This window comes from Halichoeres trimaculatus, unplaced genomic scaffold, assembly GCF_033239565.1.
Source record: "Halichoeres trimaculatus isolate MK-OKI-2021-1 unplaced genomic scaffold, fHalTri1.1 fHalTri1_scaffold_18, whole genome shotgun sequence".
NCBI lineage: Eukaryota > Metazoa > Chordata > Actinopteri > Labriformes > Labridae > Halichoeres > Halichoeres trimaculatus.
This window is the reverse complement of record NW_027437196.1, coordinates 9,235,368-9,262,138: the sequence shown is the minus strand read 5'-3', so window position 1 is coordinate 9,262,138 and position 26,771 is coordinate 9,235,368. Positions and strand designations below refer to the sequence as shown.

Genomic DNA, 26,771 nt, shown 5'->3' with positions numbered 1-26,771 from the left:
CAATCACTTATAGATTACATAAAAACAACTGATAAACCAGCGCTCACTGTGAGGCTCTTTAAAGATGAAACAATGTGTGTGGCTGAGAGTAACTGGCTGCTCACTGATAGCAGAGTCAGAGTGAGAGGATGCAGCGCTGGCTCACAGCACACAGATACTGTATCAGACAGAGATTGAGGAGCTGAACCCCCCCTACACACACACACCCAGTGGCTGTAGCAGCACCCAGTAGTCCTGGCATGTCCCGGGGAGCGCGGAGAGCCCGACGACAGCCTTGTTGTTGTTTTGAACCCCCCCACTGAGCCATCGCGTGCTCGCGAGCCGGAGAGGGAGGGCTGCTTCTAAGGCCAGGGGCAGAATCTGACAAGCAGGAGCCCGCGCAGCTCTCCCATTGGCTGAGCCGATCTACCCAACAGCTCACTGTATCCATGGAGGCAAAAAAAATTTGGTGCCATTGAAAACATTGCAGCAGCCAATGGGAGGCGAGCTCGGTGAGAGGAGCGAGTACAGTAGTAGTAGGACTTGAAAGCACATGAATATATTAATACAGATGAGGTAATGCGCCAAAAACAGCGGATTAGCCGAGAAGTGAAGTCAACTGAGATGAGGAGAAATATTTAATTCCACTACAGAGCACTTAGTGATTTAATTTGATTACATTTTTTTGGTGTGGATCAGCAAAATATCATTATTCTAATTTATTTTTACACTTATAAATGAAGCCAAATAATTCAGATATTAATGAAATTAACCTTTTTTTTTGCTCTGATTGCAGCTGAATTTTTTTTATGTATTTGTCACTTTGCTTTAAATAGAAATGTGTGATTAAATTTGTGAAAATGTCAGGTTTAACCCTCAAAAAACCCAGCATGTGATTTATGCCCAGATGCTGCAGAGAGCTTATTTTGGTAACGACACCAAAACAGTGCCACGCCCATGCAGCAGCCTGACCTCTCCATGGCACTGCCTTTCACCGTCTCCCTCCTTTCATCCTCTCCTTTTAATATGAAAAACAGAAGTGCCCACAGAAAGCAGGGCACAGCTGAAACCAAAGCACTGCGGCAACGTCCCACAAAAAAAAAAAAAAAAAAAAACAGCTTGCAGGGCCGATGCCTGCCTGGCTAATGTACGGGAGGGGATAGTGCTGACATTCCACTACTCAGGCTGCAGCGTGAGGAGCCACGTGCCCCCGCTGCTTTACTATGGAGGAAAACAACGCCCTCCCCTCTCCCCTCCCTGAACGGGGGGGTGATGCGTCACGTGGGCTCTGCCGTGGAGAGGCTGAGAGCTCGCTTGGGGTGTGGAGGATGGGGGGTGGATGTGGGGAGTGCATGTTTATGTCTGAGAACGCAGGAGTATAAAAAAAAAGCATTAACCTACCTTTTTGTGATTTTTAAATAAAAAAACAGAGATAAGAGCGAGGGTGTTGATACTGCGTGTGTGGAAGGGGAGGGATTTAGAGCGTCACACTGCAGCAGAGGCGGGCAGCGCTCGGCAGCTTTAAACTTGACCTAGATTCCCCGGGTGACACGCCACATCGCATTAGCCCACTCGGCCAGACCTGGACCCGCTGGAGCTCGCTGACACTGGCCCGATTCGACAGGCAGAAAATGGGGGAGCACTTCCCAAATGGGGCTGGCATGTGCCCCTCCCTCCCTCCTCCTCTCTTTACAGCATCCTCCCCCTCACTGGACTTCTCCTCACCCCTGAAACACGTCCTGCCAACCCTGCCCAGCTGACTAAATATGGCTCATGGGGCACATGACAGCGAGGTAGAAAAAAAAAAGGGGGGGAGTGGGGTGGGGGGTGCTGCTGTTTGTTTACAGGGTGAACTCGATTACCTCGTGGCCACGCCTCTGAATTGTAGCGCCCGTGTAAACATCTGATAATGCCCCCCTCACCCAGATTCTAGCAAATCAAAACAAACCTCACAGGAAGACTGAATTACTACAACTGATACTTCAAGTGACATCCAGCATCAGCTGTCACACCTCACTCCTGCTGCTAAAAATACACCCTCACTTTGAAAAAACAAAACAACGACTCCTGCAGCAAATCGCCTCCTGAACTCAGTCCACATGAATGGAAATGAGCGTAAAACCATCAGTTTGTCCAGGGGAGCAGATCAGAGGAGGATGAAAGGAAGCGGGAGAGCCTCTTCCTCTTCTTTGGACAGCACCTGATGAAAGTTGGAAACCATGGCAACAGGCGCGTACACAAGAGTCAGCTAAAACACTGGCTTCAGTTGAAATGGAGCCGCGTGGAGAGGCTCTCAGCGCTGCTCTTCAGTCACGCCAATATGACACTTTAGAGCATCAAACACACACACACACACGCACACACACACATACATAGGGCCGCTGACAGCTTGGAATCATGGCACACGACATCAGCTCATGTTCACCGGCTCCTAGAGAGATTATTTTCAGGGAAGATGCTGCGTAACATTCAGAAAAAGATCTTTCTCAGATTTATCCCCGTGTTACTACAAACTCTTTGATTCTCTGCTCCACCCGCTGAACATCTGCCTCAGTGTGAGCACGGCCCTCCCCGCCCTGCCCTTGAGAGTCCTCTGACTTCTTCTTCTTCTTCTTCTTCTTCTTCAGATGTGTTAAGAAATCATTACAGGGGGGCACATTGACTCACTGTCATCAGTCTAAGCAAGCAGCTCCCTCCTGAGGGGGCAGCTGTCTCCTAAACCCCATGTGAAGTAAAGATCTCCCATTCTTCTGCCAAAAAAACAGCCTCCAACCATCGTTACTCGGCTGACCTTCTGATTATGACTCACCGGCGTCACTCTGCACCCTTGAATCTCACCCTGTCTGCACTCTCAAACATATAAGAACACCACATCTTTAAAGCAAAAAAAAATAAATATTGATGCAAATTAGAAGCTTGATTCTGGTGAAAATTACACTTTGACTCATTTTTCCTGCACAGTATAACCCTAACAGGATTTTGGGTGGGGCACAGAGGAGGTTTAGGATGGGTGATGAGCATCAGATTGAAGACACCAGTTGGAGATTTCATTCAGTGAGGGAGGAGCGCCATCTGGAGGATGTTCTGCTCGCAAGGAGTGATGAGTACAGGGAAGACCACTCCCAAAGCCTTTCTCATTAAAAAACGTCACTTTTACGCATGCAAATGACAGATTATGTCTTTTAAAGCGGCGTTTTTGCATGCACATGCTCACATTAAGCAGAATTTTGCAGAAAAATTAAAGATGGATTTCAATTTCTTTGGAGGATGTGCACAGCGAATGCATGATGTTAGAGCGCCATCCAGTGCTCACAAGCACACGAGCTTATCAGTGCAAAAAGTAGTCACAGTGACGTTTCTGCAGACTTCACGTAAAACGCTGCTTTTCGTGAGTCTCTCTTTAATCGAATGCCCCGCGGAGGAATGACAGCAACCGGACGCTGCTTCCCTGAGGGAGAACCTGAGCAGGAAGTTACACGGTGTCAGCTCCTACAGGCATCAATAATAGATGAGGGGAGGAGAAGCTGGGAGCTTTTAGCTGACATAACAAGCCACTCTACATATTACACCCACTCAGACGTATCATCTCTGATGACCTGCTCCGTGGGTGGGGATGCAGCGTGTTCCATCTGCTGAGTCAAGAGAGGAGCAAGTGAGTTAGAATTGTTCCTTAAAATTAAAGCTAAATGAGATTTTTTTTACCACTAAAAGATTAAAAGGGAATACCCTATCCTGGAGGTGTAAGTGTGAAAATTACAAAAAACAGTTTTCTTGTGCACAGTTCATCACCTACACCCTTCTGGGTTTCACCACCTGGGTGCAGTGTTGGTCCAAACATGTTCACAGCAACAGAGCAGCCAAGAAAAGCTTCACCTCAGGCTACAGTAGCACACCTCCCCCGTGGCTCAGAGCGGCTAATCCATCCTGAATGAATTCACACAAAACTCTGCCCGCTGCATTAAGTCGTCTTCTTTATACATTCATAATGCAACACGTCTGCCGCTCCTCCCTGCACCGCCACGGGCTGCTTGTGTACTGCGTGCTAGGTGAAATAGCATGCCATTCAGTCGGGGCTATTTCAGTGAATGGATTTGTGTCTTACTAGGGCAAGCGCAGCAGCTTGACATTAGTCTACACACACACACAGGTCTCTCAGTGACTTAGTGAGCCTATATCTGAACCACCTGAGGCTTAGCTGTCAAAACGGAGCAGCATTCCAGCACCGCAGCTCAGCCAATCGCATGATGGCTGTGTGTCATGGTAACAATCTCCAAGGAGACATGGAGGAAAATACAACAGGGATGGGCAGCAGACGTGCGAGCGGAGGGGAAATGATGGGGAGAGGTGAAGAAAAGCGGCGGAGGAGAGAAAAAATAGTTCCTTTTTGCAGCGGAGGGGAAGCAGGAAGTGAGCCAGAACCTGCTCGAAAACAACACTTTTGTTTAAAAATGATTTTATAAAATCACAAATATTCAGCAACGGATAAAAAAAACACTTATTCAAGACGTGATTTGACTTTCACGTGAGCAGACGTCAGCCTGTGACCCCACGCCCTGTGGTTACATAAACACTCCGGCCTTGAAGCGAGACGGAGGCAGGAAGTTGGAGCACCTGCATTACTCAACTGCTTTTTATGGCCCACAATGCACTTCATTTCCTCAGCCAGAATTACACATACACCCACGGCACGGCACGTTAAGACTATTATAGCCAAAGGTGCACCACGGGCGGTCTTGCATAATGACATGTCTGCTGTATCAGTGCACCCAGCGCTGGAGTGCGGCTGTTAAAGTGGATCTTTGATCGTTTGAAGATGAAATAAGTCGAGCTGATGGATGCAAATAAAGTTTGATCTTCAACATCCTTCAACCTTAGAAGCTGAACAGCACAGGAGGAGTTTTACAACAGAGAACGTGTCAGTAAATCTTTGTGCTTATGTTGTGTTTTCACTGAGTGCCCCTTCATTATTTTTCTTTTATTTGACGCAGATTGTGAGGCGATGTAATGGATCATTCAAACTCTAGGCCAAAGGTGTCCCAGATACATGTTCCCCTCCAGAAAAATGTGTCATCTCTTCTTCTGCATTTTCTGAGCTCACAACAAATAATATATATGTCTTTTCAACATGTGTAAAAATAGCATATTGTGCTGTATGATGCTTCCACCCACCCATTCTGAGCCCACATGAACATGGAAATTACCACAAGTGGAAAGAAAAAGCAAGGTAACTGACTCAACTGCTGTTTTAGAGGAATGCCTCTTTTTCTCATTCAAAGCCCTTTTGCATGCAGCGTGACCCAAATTGCTTTGGAAACAATGGGAGAAATCCAGGCACACAAACAAGCTTTGACGTCGAGTGTTTCAGCCTTGTTTTTTCAGCAGCCCGTGATTCAAGCACTGCGGTCCATTCAAATGAGGATCAGATATGAGATCAGTCCTTGAGCGGATATAAATAGACGTGTAAACAAATAGCAACAGATATGCAGATGGTTATATATGGAGAGGAGAGGGAAAGTTTACAAAAGCACAGACTGATAAGCTTTGCTGTGATGGATTTCAACAAGACCATCACTTGGAGATGAGAACATAAGGATCATTTACACTGCTTAAGATCGGGGGTCCCCAAACTATGGCCCTTCCCACATTTGGTGAGGCCCCTCAGACCTGCAAAAGTCTAGTCCTCTGAATAAAATGTCCCTTAGCTGTTAACTGTTTTCAATATCATCTATTAGAAAATTAATTAGTAATTTTTTTTTTTTTTTACAAATGCACGTACAAACATGACATTTGACATGCAGTGACGTTCCATGTTGCTAACATCCGAGGCCAAACAGGAGCAGCGAAACTGCTAGAAAACTCAACGACAACCAAAAAATAAAAGTGACAAAAAAGTAAGGGAAGAATAAAATTGGTTTGGATTGCAGAATTATGCCTGATCATAATCCACACTTTAAAATGAGATTGTCAGTGCTAATATTGCTGGTTACAGGGCTATTTTAAGTTGCTACTTCTTAGCAGCCCGTTCAGATTCAGATCGACTCGGACCAGATTGATTTATGGCACGTCTAGGTCTTTATGACAACACTGCACTGGCTGTTGAAGTTTAGTAGAGAGAAGCTAAAACACAGAAATCGGCTAAAAACGATTATTTCTATGACTAATTCTGTAGTGATGGTGGACACTGGAGCCTAACTGTCAGACAGAAAAAGGACAGAAGAGCAGAAGAAAGATAAAGGCTAATTAGCCTTTAGCTCGGGCTGTATCACTCCATAACACAGGGGCTAAGCTGTTAGTGATAATGTTTATTCCAACCCACAGTCAGCAGTTATTCTGCAGTGGTTTGTTCAAACTTGAGAGTTTATCAATAAAATGAAGAGTGAGGTTACGTTAGCTCTGATTGGTAGATGGCTGGCAGGACATAACCAGGATTTACTGACGTTACACATTACGGACATGTCTTAAAGCACCGGGCTTCCAGCTGTGCTAACTATTTACAGCTACTAAACTACTTCCAAACTGACAGTGTTTACTTGTTGTCACGTTAGCCTACAGATACAGTGGAGTACCAGGCTGTCGATGTGGCTAACATATAGCCTACTGCTACGTCTGCTTGATGTCAGGTGTCAAACTGTAGCGCTACGTAACAGTACTGATAAGTCCCTTACCTTGCCGTGTCATTTCCAGTAAAAAGTTGACTTGAATAAAGATTTTTTTTTCGATCTGATCTCCATTTAATTCCAAAACAAACACACGCCTCACTAAAAGTCATTTACGACAGTGTGCAGAGACTCCAGGCCACAAGGTGGCGAGGGAGTGCAATCAAAACAGATCCTCCTCATAGCATCTTTAACCAGCAGTGGACAGATACATGTCTTAATGATCAAAGAGAGTCTCTGAGGACAGAGACTGATTTTATACATTTTACACTGATCTGACTGTGGATAGAACCAAAGTTCTACTAAGTGTTAAACATTTTTGCTTGGGATAAAATCTGTAATCTCACTTTGCGAAGCATAAACTGATGGATTGACATAAATTGGTGGAAATTATCCCAAAAACTCTGCACCTATTTCACACTGCAACAGCTGAATTCCAGTGCCTCATGTTGATCCGTCAGCTTTTACAGCAGAATTTGCAGCCGCCTCAGACAAATCCTTTGGGAAACAACATTTCTCAAGTCCCTGACGTGGGATTTGGTTCTGAGACCTACCAGCAGAAGTGGAGTTGTGTGACTGTCAGGAGCAGGGAGGCCTGGCCTGGCAGGTGGCCCCGGGGTCACAGTCCTCCAGGAGAGGTCAGTCTCTGAAACACAGACAACAAAACATCACGTGATTCTTCACGAATGAGGAAACAATTTCTAGGCCTGACTTTAAGATTTCAGCATTTATCATCGCTGATCTAATCCTGAAATAACCATCGATAGTATCAGTCAAAATAAAGCTTTGCTCTGTTAAACAAATTAATTTTAAAATCCTAAATCATTAACTAATTTAGTTTTTTTATAAAAACAGGGAATGAGTAGACGTACTTTAAAAAAGCACACCACTTCCTATTGTGCAACACTTCCTCTGATTCACTTCAGGTTTTCTACAAGGCTCCCTGCTTCCTCCTGTAAGAGCCCTGCACACAGTGTGCTTTCCGTTCAGTGGAGGGTCAGGTCTTCAGGAAAAGGCAATCAAAAGTCAGTGGTTAGAGTTCTGAAAAAATAGATTTTTAAGAAAACAAAAGTAGTTTCTTAATAGTCTTGAGTTTCTATCACCAGCCTTGTCTGAAAGTAGGAGCTCAGTAAACTGTGAAAGCATTAGGACCCAGGCACTCCTTGCTTTGCCAGGCTGCATACAAATGCACGGAAATAGTGGGTGCGTTGGTCATGCATGAATGTGATCAGACTTCAAACCCTGAAACTTCAAAAACCACAAAGCAGGTCAGAGCTGAAGGAGAAAGAGAGTTGGGGATGCCAATGAGATGAAATGAGCTGCTGTGAATAGGTGCTGAGGAAACTGTTTTTTTTTTCATCCCTTGTTGTAACAGAAACCACAACTTGCTTGTAATTCAATTAAGCCGACATGTCACATGGGACACAGTGGGAGACATCTGTGGCAGAGCATCATGGGAGTCAGCTGTGCATCATGCCTCCAGCTGGGGGCCTTACCATACGGTCAAATCATCCCTTGAATGAGCACATGAGGTTAAAGGGGTCACAGGCAGGCTGTCAGAATGTGAGCACTACATTGGTATTTCAGGGGAAAGGAAACAACTGAGCCCGAGTGCTTCTCTATGAATCTATGCTTATTTAGTTCTTCACAGTTTAATTTACCTGGTAGCACAAATACAACAGTGACTTATCAATTTTCAAATTGTACCTAAAAGATAAAAGAAATCAACATTAAGTAGTTTTATTCACAAACTTTAAAAAAGTCAACAGCCATATTATGCTCCAAGGGACTTAGCAATGCTAGCATGCTAATTGGCACAAATTGTTACTGCCAACATTCTCATTTCCAACAAGACTTGTGAAAAACCATGCGTCGGTTCCTAGTTTTAAGGCATGCCATGTTAGGGATAGCAGTCAGCTCCTGGTTAGTGTGAAGTATAAAACTTCTAGGTCTTTAATAACGGTAAAACTCTGTGTTAGTCCCTCAAAGTCAGTTGCTAAGCCTCATGTCACTAGGGATGGGTACCGATGCCCGATACCTGGCAATTGATATCGGTGCTCAACAGAACCAATTTTTGGTATTTTTGTGTGTTTATGTGGTTCTAAATATGAATTTGTTCAATAATAATTAAAGTTTTTCAATTTAACATAGTTCTCAATATCTTAACTTGCAATGCTGTGTTCATGCCCACCATGGGAAATCGCTTACTCTTCCACTCCTTCACAGTCACAAGGATGTGTTTAGGTACCCAATCATGGTACCGTTTGATTTTATGCAAATCAGTTCTTGGTACTACAGGTATAGTTCAATTGGTACCCATAAAAGTACTGAATTCGGTACCCATCCTTACAAACCCTGTACCCCTGTACTTACACTTACTATTTTGAGTGCTGAAGTGCATTCACACTGACAGTATCGAAAAACATTGTGTACTTTGATTTCTCGGCTTACACACTCAGAATGGTCAAAAAGTTCAGTGTGGAACACTGGACACTTCTCACACTCATGGATCGCTATGCTATCTATGCTAGGTTGTGGAAGGTGCAATCATTTCTGCTAATTGCAGTGTTTAATTTGAGACAACACTAACCTGTAGAAATTCATGCACTGCTCTAGTAAGTACATAGTGTACACTGTGTACTTCATGTAAGTGTACTAACAGAAGCTTCTGACCTGAGACACAGCAAGTGTATTATGATCATGATTGTGGGTGTCACAGTGAAGCTCTGAAGTGAAACATTAAACATTAGCCTGCTAGTTAGCTCATATGCTACATGTACACTTCTCGCTTAGCATCTGTTCCCTAAGAGAAAGTGTAACAAGTTGTGTATCTAGTTTATTTTTCGGGGTTCAAGAGTTTCATTACAGCGTACCAACCGCACTGGTTGCTAGCCTGTACTGTTTAGTTGTAGCAATGCTGCTCCCGCTAACCAATTGCTAACTACATGTAGCAAGATTGATCATCCTGGTAAGCAAGAAATAGGAGCCAATATTTGGAACAGTTCTTTGCATATAATAATTGAATTAAAAGAAAACAACATTATTTTGGGATTAGTCATAGTAGTGGTAACAGTTGCTAAAGTTCAGAGTTCCTAAATGTAGCGACAAAACTGCTAAGTTGTCAACACAGACTAGCCTGTAAGAAGCACTAGAAGAACAGTCAGGGGTTTCCAAAGGCGACAAGATTCATGTTTTGGACGAGGAATGATTGTCACCAAATTTCTACCAATGCCTTCTATAATTTTAATATTTGTTGAGATATTTCAGTCCAAATCAAAGTAAACCAATCAGTCCACCTAACTGCGTAAGAGGCTAAAGAGCCTACATTAGTGAAACAAAAAAAAAAATCAAACTGAGGTTACTTGATGTTTCTTTATTGGAACGATGTTGGTAAGGATGTTAACGATCAACCAGACTATAGCAAATGACAACACCATCCCTTTGTAATTCAAACCACTTGTATGCTAGCTTGTTGCTCACACTGGATCAAAGGAGCCAAGTCATTCACCTCAGTGCCACAGTGGGAAAAGACCCACATGATGAGATCATTCAGTAAGGCACTCTGTGTTTGTGTGTATTGCCTTCCAGCAACCATTAAATCAATTGGAAAACTACAGCCCACTTAACCAGAGTCACTGTGGGGGGTTGGTGATTTGTGTTTTCATTAGCTCCAGCTAGAACTTGGAGGAAGTCATTTAAACAGGGGTCACATCATGGCGAGGAGCTGAGTAACAGCTGCATGTTAAGGTTTGAGTCATGTGAAAAAAGAAACCTTGAATCAACTGAACAGTAGGATTGTGTTTGACAGCATGACTGCTCTGATATTGCTTTATCCCCACATATTCACAGAGGCAATAAAACAAACCCTACTTGCTTACTTCCTGCAGTCTCAGACACTTATTTCCTTTGTTTTGATTTGTCACTTCCAGGAAAATGAGCAGTAGCAGCAGAACAGAACAAGATTTGTACACAGTAACTGGAGGCTGCGACATTCACATAATTTGCAGGTGAGAACTCACCACAGTGGCAAAGACGCATGGATTTGTTTTCACATTCTCAGTTTGTAGAAGCTGTGTTTTTTGTGTGTGTTAGTTTTAACTGACTCCACCACATGAAGAGTTCAATTAATGTGGGTCAACATGTGTGGGCCAGATGTAAACTGTGTGTGTGAGTGCAAAGCATACTGCTGAGGGTGAGAGTGGAGCAGGCCACTGAGCTAATCAATAGGATTTAAAAGGGGAGCATGTCCAATTGTCACGCACATGCATATGAGCAATTTACAGTGTACCACATGTATGATTCAGAGAACAGCCTCAGGACGGGGTCAAAAGTTGCATCAGCATCTCTGTGAGCAATTACTGAAAAGCATAACCTTTGTTAAAGTAGGGTTGATGCCAAAACAGATGTGTTGGGCTTTTTTAGATATTGATTGGGGAATCAGAATAAGCTCAAGTCCACAATTAGGGAGGTACAACACAGACAGAAATACCACTACTGAAATCTGGAGTCTGAATTGACTGTCAGAAACCAATACTGATACCAATTTTAGCCAGATTTGCACTGAAGTGGACCAAGAGTCAGAGCTCAACATGTATACCTTTTGTGAACCAAATTTATAATCAGTATGAAGAGTTTTGCAGTAGTAAGGAAAAAAAACAGCCAAGTTTTAGCACAGGCTTTAAAATTTTCCAATGTAGTTTCTGTGACATCACCCATCTGTTACTGATACAGAGTTCTGAAACCACTCATCAACAGCAGCAATACTGGAAACTTAGCCTAGAGTTTGGAGTGGGCTAATATAGGTAGGCGTGAGGTCAGTGTAGGGGTAGGCTCCAGGTGTACAGGTAGGTGCAAGATGAATCTAGAGGTAGGCGCAAGGCAAAAACAGAGGCGAAGAGACAGACCTTGAGTCTCTTAAAAACAGCTACTGCCAGCCATGTCATTGTGTGGGCAAATCCTGAATTTCCCTTTCGGATAAATGTAGTACTTTTCATTTCATTTCATTTCAAACTCGCAGGTTTAATGAACTCATAACATTTCATAAAAAATTCACCTTCTATATTTCGGCCACGTCTGACAAAATCATAACAATTCTATCATGGTTCTTAATCTAGAGTTTGTCAAGTATACATAAGCCAATATTGGTGTTGATCTGAGAAAAAGCCTAGGACTAGTTCATTCAAATACGTACCCTATCTACGCAAGTTTTCCCAATTTCAGGCCATTGCCACTTGGGGGCGCTGTACTTTCAGGTGAAAATAATGACATGGCTGTGTCCAGGCTGCAACACTGAACATGTGTGGCGTGTCCATTTTCATGCAGATAGGACAAAGTTTAAAAATGCCAAACTTTGAGCCCGTGTCGTAGCCACACCAAAAAAAGATTATAAAAACTTAATTATAATTTTGATCTTCAAAGTGTCTAGTATACTCAGGCCAAGTTTGGAGTTGATAAGTGAAAAAACCTAGGACTAGTTTGTTAAAAAAAACTGCAAAAATCACTAAATTACAAAGTTTAGGTCCAAATAGCGAAGTGCGTGTTCAGAAATCACAATAGTCATAAGAGACTTTTTTTTTCAAGGGCTGGGCATGATTGTTATACACACCGAATTTCAGGGCTGTAGCTCTAAGTAGTCAGTGCAGTTTGAAAAAATTAGCTCTTTAGACCCAAATCATTTTATCGATTAGGCTGGAAACATGTTGAGTAATGCTGTACAAATCTACTTTTCAGGTTTTGTGTGGTTTCGGACCTCTTGTGGACACTCAAGGAATTGCAGTTTTTGGCACTTCCACATGGGTTTTATAGTTCTACACAGGTTGCAGCTTGGGTTTGTGCAAGTGACACTAATGTCTTCTTTTGCTTTTATTGTTGCGATTCTTCTTCTTCTTCTTCTTCTGTTATTTAATGCAGTGACAGCAGTCTTAGGGGCCGTTTATGTGACAACAGTTTTAGGGTAAATAGCAAAAGTTTTGTTGTGTTTCAGCCTTGCATTTACACTGAACGTTTTAGCCAACATAAAACTCAAACTTTAAAAAACGGCTTCCAGAGTGGGTTTTTCAGAAATGCTGTCGACACCGTTGCCGTGTAAACCGAAGCCCGTGTTTTCACTGGAAACACTGATGTCACGCTCTGCTTCGCACAAGCGCACAACAGTAGGGTTGTTACGATTGTTGTGGACTACCATGTTGTGCTGCTGAATCTGCTGACTGTCTTTCAACAACATGTGCATCTGTTGCTTCACTTCTGACAATTATCGTTTTAGTTTCTACGTGTGAACACAGATTTTTTTTTCACTGCGTTTTAGCGCTTTTGGATGAAATGTTGCATAAACCAAGCCTTGAAAAGCTTTAAGATGAGCTAAACCCGACATCTTGCAGGAACACTGTATTACAACAAGAAGAACTTAATTTTCAAAATGATTCATACTAATTACGCTTTATGTTTTTTAATAAGTTAACAAATCTTTGAATGTTTGAAAATCATGTCCTGCTAATGTTTAGCTTTGGTAATTGTCTGAATGTTCGGGTGTTTTCTTACTTTGATTAAGTAGAAAACCAAATTCTTTTGAAAATACTTCCCATACATCCCTAATGCTCATGGCTGCTTAACAGCTTTAAAAACACAGGACAGTTAATGGTAATTTAAAGAGTTAGTTAATGCAACAGTCTTTACAATTAAGGGATCACCAAAGTCTACAGAATTCATCATCTGGTGACTGTAAGAATCTACACTTAGATTAGAAACAACCAGTGAACTGTTAACTTGTGTAGCTGGAAAAGGAGGACAGATATTTCAGAGTGGTATCTTTCTTTGCATGATGAAAATGCAAATGAGCTTCTGGTTATGTGCCCTACATTTTTCACATTTTCAGATTCTTAGCATGCTTTAATGAATGCACAGGCAGTATATGGTATGAAGCAGGGCGGTATATTTAACAGATTTAGCATTATACAGAAGGCAGAAGGATTGGCGCGGGGGCAGCGCAGCAACAGTTTCATGCAAAAACTGAATTTCTTGCATGCTGATCTGCCATCTGTGGTGATTCCCCCTGCTCCATGTGTCCACTGACATGTCGGCGCACACATGAGGATGTCATGCATGGCTTCACATCGTGTACTAAAATCATCTCCACCAAAAGAACAGGCTCAAATGATTATTTAACCAGTTTTATTTATGATACAGGAAGAAAGACACGGAAATCCCACACGGATCCTGATCCATACCGTGGCCTCTTTAGGTTTTCTCAAATCTGAGCCTGGAGGTTTTTTTCTGTGTGTTTGAAAGGTGTGGGGGCAGGGGCACACAAAGTGACAGCTTCTTTCCCTTTTGAACCAGCCGCGTTATTTATAACAGTGTGCTGAGTGATTCTATGCAAAGTCCACTTTGCTTTTTTTTCCTGCATTAATTCAGAAGAGGCTGCAGCATACAGGAAACGACAAATAAAAGCATCAGTTTAGCCTGCAGGAGGTAAGAAAAAAAAGGGTTATATGCAATTGCGCTCTCATCTTATTAAGAGCACACTCAGGGCTTCACATAATCCAACATCACAGGACGGATGTGAGAAAGTTGAGAGGAATGCTGGAGTCGAGCAGCACCGCCTGAGCTGCGGATCAGAAGCTGGCACATGTTCTGACTCACACACATCAGAGGCACACATCAAAAGTACATTACCAGCTGCCCCCAATGGCTAAAAACACAGATCAGCACAGTGAGGAGACCTTTACAAACAGTCAGCGTGTGTTAATCAACAAACTAGTGTTAAAGACAGCAGCAGCACCTCGCATTTCCAAATCCTACAAATTCAAAGTCAGTTTGTGATATTTTCCCATGTGTTCAGAAAAAAAGAGTCAGAAGCAAGACACAGTCAGCCTCTCCTGCTAAATGACTCAAGTATGTCATCATTACAACCATGATCTACTTATGGACAAGAGCAGGCATGCAATGGAGTGTGCACTCAGCATGCAAACAAGATTAGCACACAGAAGTCATGCAAATTGCTCTTCCTGATCAATGTATAAACAGTAAAGTTCCATCAACACAAGATAAAGCCAGTCTATTAAACTATAATCTTCACAGCAACAGGAGAAAGTGTTGAAAAGATTAAATGATGCTGAAGTGAGGTCCCTGGCTCTGCAGGATTAAGCCGTGTCATGATAATGGAGTTAGCGCAGAATGCTGAGCAGGCTGCATCACTTCGAGGAAGTTAATCCAAATATCTGAACAAACAGCAATATGCTATGGAGAGCGATCGATACAGCTCTGCTCCGCATTAAGCCAAAGACAGCAGCGCCTGACCTGGCAGACTGCCTGCAGGATGAATAATAAATAAACAATATTATCAATAGTGCTGCATTCAATGCTTTTCCATGTGTTTGTGTCCGTGGGAGTTGGTCTCTGCTCTGGCTGTGGTGTGTGCAAAAGATTCAAATTGTCAGGAAAAAAAACAACATAGACAAATCCAGAATTATTAACCACAGCAGAATTAGATGTTTAGCATCAGCAGAGAAGATTTGGCAATTTTTTAAAGGCGCCACCTACAGCTCTGCATCTCATCCCTACAATACACGCTTTTTATAAATTAGGGGCCATTTAAACGTGAAGTAAACAGGCTTTTCGGCAGTGCAAGACTTATTTCAGAGTCATTGTTACAGTAAAGAAATAAGGGCTGACACACACCAGCCTTCAGTCCTCAATGCAGGTTAATGTTCAAACGCTGGGTTATTCAGTTTTATACAAGTGGCAATTTACAGTCATAAAATATGAAGCCAATGCAGAAGTGTATAAAGTGGATGCTGAACAAAAATAAACATGTTTACAGCCTGGTTCAAAAACAGTTTGAGCCTGAATAGCTCATTTCCCTAACAGCACTCTGTAAGGGGGAAGAATTTTTCTTTAACTCGTTGTTTTTGAAGCTATTAAACTTACGAGATATGCCCATATTAGGGCATGGCCAACTTGACTGACAGGGAGTAAACTCTGTAGCTGTCTGCGAAGGAGCCAAAGGCCTGCCTCTTGGCCTCAGCTAAACTCAGTCCAAGCTAGGTCGAGTTCGCTTTTTTAAAATGGTGTCTGATGACAGTAGACTTGGAAACCATGTATCTGAAACACTAAGAGTGATGTCACCCAGACAATGTCCCTGTAATACAAAGTCAGTGGTTGTATATCATGTTTTACCAGGCACAGCCTCTTTACAAATTTATTTCCATTTCCTGGATCAAAATATTGACAAACTAGTGGCAAAGATGGGCTAGCAGTCTAGGTTTAGGTTTGCCCTTGAGCGAGTGGCCCGCGTGCAGCCTATTCCCTGCAGGTAATTTCCCACCCACACTCTGTTCCCTGCTTTGTCTACTGTCCCCTCCTATCTGATTAAAGCATGAAAAAGCCCAAATAATAATTTCAAAAACACTGCCAAACTGTGCAGGATTGTCGTCTGTCGTCTGTGCTTGTTTACATCTGGGTTGTAAAGCATTATAGTAGTAGCAGTAGCTACAGACCAAGCAACTGACAGGTGTTTGCATTTCAGTTATGACACAACATTTCAGCTGCTACAACAACAATTCAGGCCTTCACTAATAGAAATATGGAACAACTAGCTTGGCTGATGATTAATTATTTTGCAAGCTAGCGGAGATAATAAGCTGTTTAGTTGACTTAACCCACAGATCTCAAGTCACAACTTTGAAATAAACAAGAAAGTCAATAATAGCTCAAGATAAATTGAGTTCCAATGGAGAGAGTTTAATTTGGAAAAACATTATTTGTTTCTTCATTACACCATCTATTAAATGTAAACAATTGTCTAGTCAGCAAACGTGTTGGAGGCTATATGGCACTGTGGGTGCTAACCACACTCATATTTTCAAGGACTGTTTGCAGATTAAACCATTTTGGACATCTATTCACGCTCCACCAACATTTGTTACATTGTACCTAGGCTATTTCTTTGATGTTGTAAAAAGGAGGCTCATTATGTAATCAAAATTTTATTGACAGCTGGAAGGAGAATAATAACGCATAGTTGGCTCAAACCTGAGCTCCCAAGTCATGCTCAGTGGATGGACATTGTACGGAAGATTTTCACCATGGGAAAAATTGACTTTTGCCCTGAGACTTAAAGAAACTGAGTTTTAAGAAAAATGGACCAAATGAATTGCCTCCAATAACTCAGAAAAGACATTTTGACCCAGTCTGCCTCCTTTATGTGTTCTGAAATGTTTTGTCTATTTTTATTTTATTATTATCATTTTTTTTTAACAAAATGTAAATTTACACACTTAACCGGCACTAATCTGCCTTCTATATGTGGCTATATTTTGTGAATGTAAATGTATGATTTACATTTTTATGTTTTATATGTTAAAAAAAGTGGATTAAAAAGTTAGTGTAAAAAAAAAAAATTGTTTTAAATTTTTTTTGTTTAACACATTTTGTTTTATTATCACTATATGCTTTTAATTGACAGAAATAATAAGAGCATGAATAGGCACATCCAAAAGACTAAATTTGTGACACAGCTGTGTTATTTTTTTTTTATGTTACAAGCAAGTGTTCAGTTTTAACTCTTGTATGGAGACCTAGAACTTTCTGTTTTTCACTTTTTCTAATACAAAATGAACACAGGATACAATCCTTACAGCACTGTAAAGAAACTGTAATCGTTTTGGTTAAGCTTTGAAGACAACTCAGTGTTGGAGAGGTGTCAGCTGCTGTTCTCTAAAGCGTCTTTTGGTTGCACATCATACCACAAAAGCTCACCAGAGTTCCTGTGTCCAACCAACAACTAGAAACCAAGACAGCAACTGACATGAGAGCAACACAAAGTGACAAAAACTGACAGATCTCCAACAGAACAGCAGAGGAGATGACTGGTATGACTGAATGCTTTGGTGAGCAGTCATACCAAGAATAACTGCAGTAACCCAACCTGAGACCAGTCGCTTACTGCCTCTGGGTGTGTTTAAGGGAGTGGGCTGCACGGAGGCGCCTGGACCCCGCGGTGACTTATGGCATACCAGACGAGTCAAAAGAAACTTTCCAATCAAAATAACGGCAGATTAGAAAACACAATGTGAACACCATTTCTCCACTGTACATTTTTTCTTTGCTATTTTTGCAAAACAAACAAAATCTATCTTTTATAACGTCAGATGTAGCTCTGTTTGAAGCCTGTGACATAAGAAACGTGGATGCTGCTCTGCCCTAAAGGTCCTCGAAGGACTCCTGGAAAAACGATGAATAATTAAAATAACTACCACTACACTCGCTCAACACTCCTACATCACCCGAGCTGCAGCTTCTGCAGCCGTCCGAACCAGACCCTACATTTGCTGGAAAGGAAACAGGAGAACAAACTCATAAGAGGTTTTCTGAGGTTAACAGGTTCAGTGGCTTCAAATGAGTCATGATGAGGGAGTGAAGATTTGAATTTATGGTTAGATTAGGGCAAAAGAGATCACTGTGCTTCTTGTTTGAGCGCAAAAAAATGCAAAAACTAAAATATAGGACATCATTAAAAGCTGGAAAAACACTCATTTATTCATTTTAAAGCCACAGTTTTTTTGCTTTGTCATCATGTTGATTGTTAAGGACGGGTCATGCCAAAATACATCCACATGCCTCTACCTGCTTTGGACTCAAGTTTACGAGAAAGCAAACCCTGCCAATGAACCGTTTTCTTGTATCAGCGTAGTTTCACAAGCAAAGGATGATGAAAAAAAATCTGAATGGTAACTTTCAGAAACCACATATTTTTCTTTTTCTCACCCTTTATGTAAATTTTGAAACTTTTCCCTGCAACTCAATCAAACTGAGGGAAAGTGACAGTACATTCCTTCAAAAAATCATTCACTCGCCAGGTATATGATCCAATCTGTCCACACCAGAGAGTGAGGCACGGCATGACAAGTTGTACCACGTCTCACAACTTACAACCGTGGCTACAGTCAGGTATTTGTCATCAGCTTTCCAGACCGCAGCTCTGCACCTCTACACTGAGTGCAGACACTGAGAGCAGACATGTGGGTCCATTTGTACAAGAAAATGTCTTTACATTGAGTGAAAGGTGATACTTCCTTCTTTCAGAATGCACACAGGCAAATATGAGGAAGACAAATTGCAAAAGAGGACAAGACAAGTGAGCTGCAGGGCAGGCGGTGTTATTTCACACTGCACAGCTGGGTTTGCCATGAGGGATGAGGACTATTTTTCACTTGCTTGTAGTAAATCTGTGTTTACACAAGCAAATATGTGCAGCATGCTTTTAGAAGGTGAGGTAAGGTAAACACCTTAGAGAGTAAACTCTTTCTTACAGGCAATAAAATATCACTTCTAGCATTCTTCATAAAAAAAAAAAAAATCAAAGACTTTGATTGGCATCTCATCAGGTTTCCTGCAAAGGATCATGTGACAGTTGACATAACATGCCGACTAAACTGAGTCAAGCAGACTTTGCCGAGTCTGCAAAAGCACAGAGCGTGAGACTTAAGAGACTAATTTAAAGAAGACGTTGCATCACAACCACAACAGAGCTGCACTGCCCCGTCAAATCCGGCTTTCTGGTTGTTTCACTTCCACTTTCACTCAGACCCAGGCTACAAAACTAGGCGGGGAAGGAAATCGCACAGAAAAGAGGTGGTTGAGTTGGGTTGTGGGGAATGCTAATGAAAATCTTTTTTGAAACTTCCACTACATGACAATACAATAATAGTCAGCCTATTGGAAACTATGGCAAGTATATTAAAAAGGGGCGTGTCCAAAAAGATGGCCTCTGAGTCCTCAAAGAATCAAGCTGAGAAGATTTAGGGCCTGTCTCCACCATTGCTACATTATGAAAGATATCCCAGGGCACTTCCACTTCCCTAAATGACTCATGAATGTGTAACAAATTGCTCATGTTTCATATTTGCTTTAATTCTGTGGAATTTTATAAAGTTGGTGTAAAAATACGTCAAAGAAATAATAAGCAGCATCTCTATAAATGGATATTAAGGCCTTACAAAGAAAAGACAGACTGTGGTTAGCTACTGTTGCGAGGTCAGTGATGGACAACTAGCAGCTTTTTGACAGCAGTGGCAAAAATAAAAAATACTGAGGCTGTGTTTACACCATGCAAAAACTCTAAAAGGGCTAATTTATTATTATAAAAAAAAAAACTATGAGTTGCATTGGATTTATATCAGATTAAAATCAAAGGTGCTCAACTGCAAAAAAGAAAAAAATGCAGCCAGTGGACACAGGCCCTTACACGGTACAACTCCACTAGCCCCTCTTAACTTTGCCAGGTCAGCAGACTGAGAGCTTTTTGAAAGCAGTGACAAAAAATAACAAAAATGTGAATGTGTTTACACCATGGAAAACAACAACACTAAAAAAAAACACTATACTGCATTTAGTTTATGAGATTTAAAAAGAAAAAGAAAAGAAACAAACGGTGCTGTAACTAGGTATGATAAAGCAAAATGGAAATGCTAGTCATTCATGTGTGAATGCACACATCTACATTTGCCACCCGCATGAGTTACTGTAATGGATGGGCCACCCCACTGAAAAAGCATGGACACGCCCCTGTATGTAAAAGCTGGGGCACAAAGTTAACATATCTAATATTAATAAATGAAGGTTACAGTATGGAGCATGACCAAAATTGGCATGGAAATGCTGCTTGGATCATACCAGTGTGAATAGACTTTCATAAAACATTAATACATTACAACTTCTACAGATGAAATCATCTTTCAACAAATTCTGTACCCACAGATCTTTCAGACTTGTTGTGAGATCTCTCCTGATGCTTTGTTTCGACTGAGTCGAGATTAAGCTGTAAGCATGCTCCAACTGCCAGTGTGTGCATTTCCTTTAACGCTGCTTTAATGATGCATCATTTACTGCCTCAAGCATGCACTCTTAATCCCAGACATACGCTTACTTTAAAACTGCATGGATCACCTGGATATACAGTTTAGCCGCGACTAAACACACCTGATAACTTGGCTCTGAGGATATATGGGTCAAGCGTGTAACATTAAATGCCTTCGGCAAAATAAAGGAAGAAATCTCGCTGGTAGAGGAGCCCAACGTCCACGTTTGGAAACATGCTGTTGTTCTGAAAAGGGGAAGTTAACGCTTACGTCGAGGTTTAAGCAATAAAATTTAAACAATCCTATTCGGTATTTGAATTTTAGAGAAACTTCACGATAGACGGTTTTTGAATCCGTGTTACACGTTTGTGATTCATCAATAATTTCCTTTCAAAGAAGAAAATTTAACACTCAAAACATGCGAGACTAAGTGGCAACCGGTGGAGTGTGAAGTCGCTAGTTTGAGATTGCATTAAAAAGCACAATAAAGTAGTATTTTTCTCTTTTACCTTGATGCTCGTGGAGAAACACTAGAGCCCACGTCTGGATCCCACGCTAGAAGCCGTCCGGGCTGAAAGGAGAAGAAAAGCGATCTGCTGCAGCTGCAGTTTCCGGGTTGGTTGTTCCGCGTCACTGTGGCCGTCAAAGGAGAGGGGAGTTCGGTTTGACCCACCTCTACGCGCGGGGCGGGAAGTTGTGCACCTTCCTTCTGTTACTGCACGAGCACCCGCCCGGTCAGCATCGACTCGTTACTGTGTTCTAACAGCTACTTCCACCGGATTACAAACTGACCGAGCCTGTTAATATGTCTCACCTTCTGTCTTTCTACCGTTACTTTTCATGGAGGTAGAGCGTTGGTAACTAACGGTTGTTAGTCCTACCGGTGTATCTTTCAACAACCAGTTTGTATTCCCCCGAACGAGCTCTAGGCGGCGCTAGTGAGCTGCATGACCCTCCATTATGACCCCAGGGTCACTTTAATGTACTTACATAGGAGGCTGGTTTAATACTTACCAGGCTTACTTCTGGTAAATGGCTAAACCCAAATTGTATTACTGTATTTTTTTTTCTGTATACCACTTGATATCAAGCTCCCTGGCATTGCTATTTAACAAATAAGGTATTATTAAACAAAATGGGACTTGATGAATGAATTCCCTGACTTTAAGGTTGCAAAAATTGCCCTTTTGACCACATATTTTGTATTTACAACACTCAGTAAGTCCTGTATAAATTTTATGTTTTATACTCTTTGAAGTTTTCAAATTAGGAATTAGAGTAGAATACCCTGAATTCCTGAGGAACCACACCTAAAACACTGACCACACCAATTTTGAGGCGTTTTAAACAATAGGTTTACACTAAAGAAGAAATTGCAAGAGAGAAAAGTACTACATCCTTCAAAATGTTCTTGAAGAATAATAATACCCATGTGCAACCTGCCACTTTGAGCTTACAACTGCAGATATTTTGGTCTTTATCCTGGTACAAAATGATTACCCCAAAGTGTAGCCAAAGTAGCTTCAAACAAACCCTGCTATCTCTTCAGTTATTTGTCTTAATCTCATCAAAGTGGCGGGTTGCACAGCTCTGTTAATGTCAAAAACACACTGAAAGTTTCAGTCTGTTTTCTTGTGTAGTTTAAAAGAAATAACAATTGCAGTATTTAATAAAAAAAAATGGACATAATAGCTCAGTTCTTCTTTGGCAACTCCAGAAGGTTCCTGGCTGTAGGACCTTCTATTTCTTCAATATTTTTTATTACCAAAAAAAAAAACAATGCTTCTTCTTCTTTTTTTTTCTTTTTTTTTTTCTTTTTTTTTTGGGGGGGGGGGGGGGGGGGGGGGGTCTTTTTTTTTATTATTGGTTATTTTTCCAGATGCTTTGGCCCCACCAACCACCACCTAACCTGAGCCCATATGAGAGTGTGCATTGAGGAAAAATATTTGAAGACATGGGCACCCAAGCACCTTAAAACACTCACATACACACATGTATACATAAAGTAGTTAATTGGTTGAATTAAAAATGAATATGTGAATAAATGAAAAACAAGCTCCCCTAACCTCATTCTCCCACTATTATGATATCTTATAAACATTTATGAAATACTCATTTTCCCCTTGGATACTGATATACATACATACATTAATCACCTGCCTATACCTCAATTTACATACACATCCATGTACACAGAAAAAAAACACATGAAAATAAAACATCACAGTACAGTCAAAATAGATGATCTACCAAGGATAAGGTGCTGATTGAAATTGATGATTTTTAATATTACAATCAGTGGTTCTTTTAATGTTTTAATGTGTTGGTTAATTTCCTTAAATGCTGCTGTGAATTATAATTTCTTTGGTTAACTTTTTGGCAGTTGAAGGTTCAGCTGTCTATACATATCACACCTGGATGTAATTTGAGATCGCCAGACTTAACTGTCTGACTGAAACTTACTTGTTGCTGATAAATGATATAAGATAAGCTTTTCTGATACGTTGAAATGATCCTCATTGCTTTTAATCCCACACATCATCTGGGAGGTAATCTACAACCCATGGGACTGTCTGCTAGTATAAAACAGGAGCAAAGTTCACAAACAGACCCAGAGCCAACAATTAAGCCTAATCAAGCTGGACACCTGTCTGTGATTACAAGGCCAGGTGGATCTTATAAAAGAACTCTGTGTTTGGTGGCCAGGCCCATTTGAAAGAAGAATTTAGAAGCAAGAACACAGATATTTAGTAAAAGAAGTACATATTTAACTCTCTGCTTTGACAGGACAGCTCTAAAACATGGGAAAGGAGAAGACTCATGTGAACCTGGTGATCATTGGCCATGTGGACAGCGGCAAGTCCACCACCACTGGCCACCTCGTCTACAAATGTGGAGGCATAGAGCAGAGGAGACTGGAGAAGTTTGAGAAAGCTGCAGCGCAGGTGAAAAAGAGCAAAATCTCATGTTCTGTATTTCACGCTGTCAGAAAACGTGACTTAAAGCAATTTCTTTTTTTAGATGGGGAAGAGCTCCTTCAAGTTTGCCTGGGTGTTGGATAAGCTGAAGGCCGAGCGTGAGCGAGGAATCACCATCGACATCTCTCTTCTGAAATTTAACACTCAGAAATACACCATGACTATAATTGATGCCCCTGGGCACCGTGACTTCATCAAGAACATGATAACTGGGACCTCACAGGTAAGCAGCTTTAAAATGCATTATTTCATGGAAGCATGATGTTTTCTCATCTGTAATGTTGTTTCAGGCTGACGTCGCCCTCCTGGTGGTCTCAGCAGCGAAAGGGGAGTTTGAGGCCGGCGTGTCCAGGAGTGGTCAGACCAGAGAGCATGCTTTACTGGCCTACACTCTGGGTGTGAAGCAGATCATAGTCTGTGTGAACAAAATGGACCTGACTGAACCACCTTACAGTCAGAAACGCTTCGACGAAGTTGTGCGAGGTGTTTGCAGCTTCCTCAAGAAGATCGGCTATGACCCTGCAACTGTGCCTTTTGTTCCCATCTCTGGCTGGACCGGAGAGAACATGATCACTGCAACTCAGAGGGTAATGACGCTTTTCAGTTTGTGAGTTAGGGTGTGGAAAAACTGACTCATGGGATTTATCTGTGCAGATGCCATGGTTCCAAGGCTGGAAGGCCAGGCGACGGGAAGGAAATGCAACTGGCAGAACTCTTCTAGAAGTCCTGGACTCTATTCAACCACCAGTTCGCACCATAAATAAGCCCTTGCGATTACCTCTGCAGGATGTCTACAAGATAGGAGGTAAAGAAATTAAGCTCAGTTTTTAATCGTGTAAATTCAAAGTTGTTTTATTACCTTTATTTAGCTCCAATCAAATTTAGGCACAACAGGTGAACAGCAAAACTACACATCTTAAAATCTTGTGTTTTGCAGCAGGATTTTGGTTTGACTTTTTCCACTTAATTCCTAAGGAGTTGGAACTGTTCCAGTGGGTAAAATTGAAACTGGAGTCCTCAAACCTGGCATGACCCTGATGTTCTCCCCTGCCAAGCTCACAGCAGAAGTGAAATCTATTGAGATGCATCACCAGGGCCTGCAAACGGCTCTGCCTGGGCACAACGTAGGCTTCAACATCAAGAACGTGGCTGTGAAGAACCTGCGGCGTGGGGATGTCGCTGGTAATGCTCAGCAGGATCCTCCATCAGACGTCAGCAGCTTCGAGGCACAGGTGAGTTCACATGGTGTAAAATTTGAACATGATTTTTTTTCCTGTGCTCACATGGGTTTTCTGCCCTCTAGGTGATCATCCTGAACCATCCAGGGAAATTAAAAGCAGGATACTCCCCTGTCCTGGACTGCCACACGGCCCACGTCACCTGTCGCTTTGCTGAGCTGAAGGAGAAGATTGACCGCCGCACAGGAAAGAAGCTGGAGGACCATCCGCAGATCCTGATGTCTGGAGATGCTGCCACGGTCAAAATGGTTCCCATAAAGCCCATGTGTGTGGAGAGCTTCTTCACATACCCACCTTTAGGTCAGATTCAAAACTAATTTAACAACTCTTAACCTCATTGTGGTTTGTTGTGTTTTAAGAACGGTCATTTTTCTTCTTGCAGGTCGCTTTGCAGCCCGAGACCTGAAGCAGACAGTTGCAGTAGGAGTCATCAAGTCAGTGGAGAAAGACCAGGGGTCAAAACACATTCCAGTTTGTAAATAAGTTTACCAGTATTCTGGTATGACTAACAGTTTTATTTTCTAAGTTTTGTGATTTGACACAAAGTATTTATGTTGTCTTTAATGTTAAAATATTTCCTGTGTTAATATTAAAATCCAAAGAAGCTGTAGAATGATGGTCTTTGGTTTAGATGAGAATTGAGACACAAAATAAAGCTTTATTTGTGTTCACTTGCTCTTGAAAGTGTCTGGAAGATTTTTTAATGCAGACATACTTGATGGTTTAAAATTAATAACTTTAAAAAGACTGGAAGTTACAAGTGAAGTTGAGATGAAAAAAAGTTGTTCACTGATGCAGAGTTTACTCATGTGCTTTTGGAAAGCAGAGTACATGAATGGAAAGAGTAAATGGAGCACCCAATAACTGAGTAGCCAGTATGACAATCTTACAAGAAAATTTGTAAATTCTGTAATAAACTCCCTCCTGGTCATCAATAAAAATATATAAGCAGATTGGTGTCTGAGTTTTAACTGTAAACTTAATTTGGTCTTTGAAAAAATGGCTCTCAAAACAGTCTAAAAAGCAAGCTGTTTTATCTAGCCCATATATTGCTTCAGACAAAGTTATCATGAACCTAGAAGATTTGAATTTTGTGGCTAATATAAGTTAATACTTAACTACTCTCCCACGTTTTTAAGATTGGCTGCTGGTACATGTTGGGCAATGCTGGGCAAGTTTCTTTAGCATATCAGCAGCTGGCTGTAGCTTTGGCTAGCTGTTAAGTTACACAAATTTACAGTGTATGAGATGACTTCGACACCTTAAAATATAGCTGATGTGCTGTATAGGTCCTGGAATTACAAGAATATAAGCCCAAATAAACATTGAATGGGGTTTAAACGTTTGGTTTGCGCTACAGCGAGAAAGTTCTGTGTAGGCTTTGGCTGCGCAGTTTTGGCGATGCTATCTGAAGTAGCTTCGCACGTTAGCAACCAAAAACGACGTTTTTGTTCAGTTTTGCCGTTTCATAGTTTGATTGGGATTGAAATAAAAAATCTCAAGTCATTTCAGTGATATTAAATGTACAGTGTTTTCGTATTTGAGACAGTTTGGCTGGGCTGTGCGAGACGTTTTCCCCCCCAGTGTTTGTGCAAAGCTGCTAGCTTAGCCACTAGCTAACAGTGGAAGAAAAATGTACAGAGAGGTCGTGGCATTACTTAGCTAGGACAGAGTATGATTATTACACTTTAGAAGTATTCTGACAATTCAGGGTTAGGTATTATAAGGATAAAGGGTAACTGGTTTGCTATAACACTTAAACTGTATTTAAAAGTACCTTTAACAGCTAAAGTTATATACTCATATGACTAAGTGGTAGAATGGGCTGTCACTACTTTTAACAAATTCATACATTTTCTTTCATATTATGTTTATTCATCACATTTGACATAAGTGGTATTGCTTCTCTGTAATGTGAAAGGGTGCTGTCCTAAAATGTACTCTTGAGTCTTACAGTACTTTCAGTAAGCTGCTTAAAAATACACGTCCTCCTCTCATACATACCAGAGATTTTAAAATTCCAAGGGTAGGCATACACATATCTTAAAACCACACTGCATGATC

At 41.4% G+C, this 26,771-nt stretch overlaps 2 protein-coding genes across 3 annotated transcripts in view; one reads left to right on the top strand and one right to left on the bottom strand.

Moving 5' to 3' along the window:
• The window catches only part of fam49bb (family with sequence similarity 49 member Bb), a 45,494-nt gene extending 24,277 nt beyond the window's left edge, over positions 1–21,217 (bottom strand). The window contains exons 1-2 of one of the 2 annotated variants that reach the window (XM_074694087.1): positions 21,001–21,217; positions 7,190–7,281 (exon numbers count right to left, since the gene is read on the bottom strand). The gene's annotated coding sequence lies outside the window, so the exon portion shown is untranslated. Of the gene's footprint in view, positions 1–7,189; positions 7,282–20,612; positions 20,711–21,000 lie in introns of those variants that run through there. The other variant, XM_074694088.1, reaches the window with a different exon arrangement.
• Positions 21,218–23,199: 1,982 nt separating this feature from the next.
• On the top strand, positions 23,200–25,508 carry eef1a1l3 (eukaryotic translation elongation factor 1 alpha 1, like 3). The gene is made up of 7 exons (XM_074693304.1): positions 23,200–23,436; positions 23,513–23,692; positions 23,760–24,056; positions 24,124–24,274; positions 24,445–24,701; positions 24,773–25,007; positions 25,090–25,508. Exons 1-7 carry the CDS (start codon positions 23,293–23,295, stop codon positions 25,188–25,190), a joined length of 1,365 nt encoding a protein of 454 aa, XP_074549405.1. The 5' UTR covers positions 23,200–23,292; the 3' UTR covers positions 25,191–25,508.
• The last annotated feature ends 1,263 nt before the right edge of the window (positions 25,509–26,771 follow it).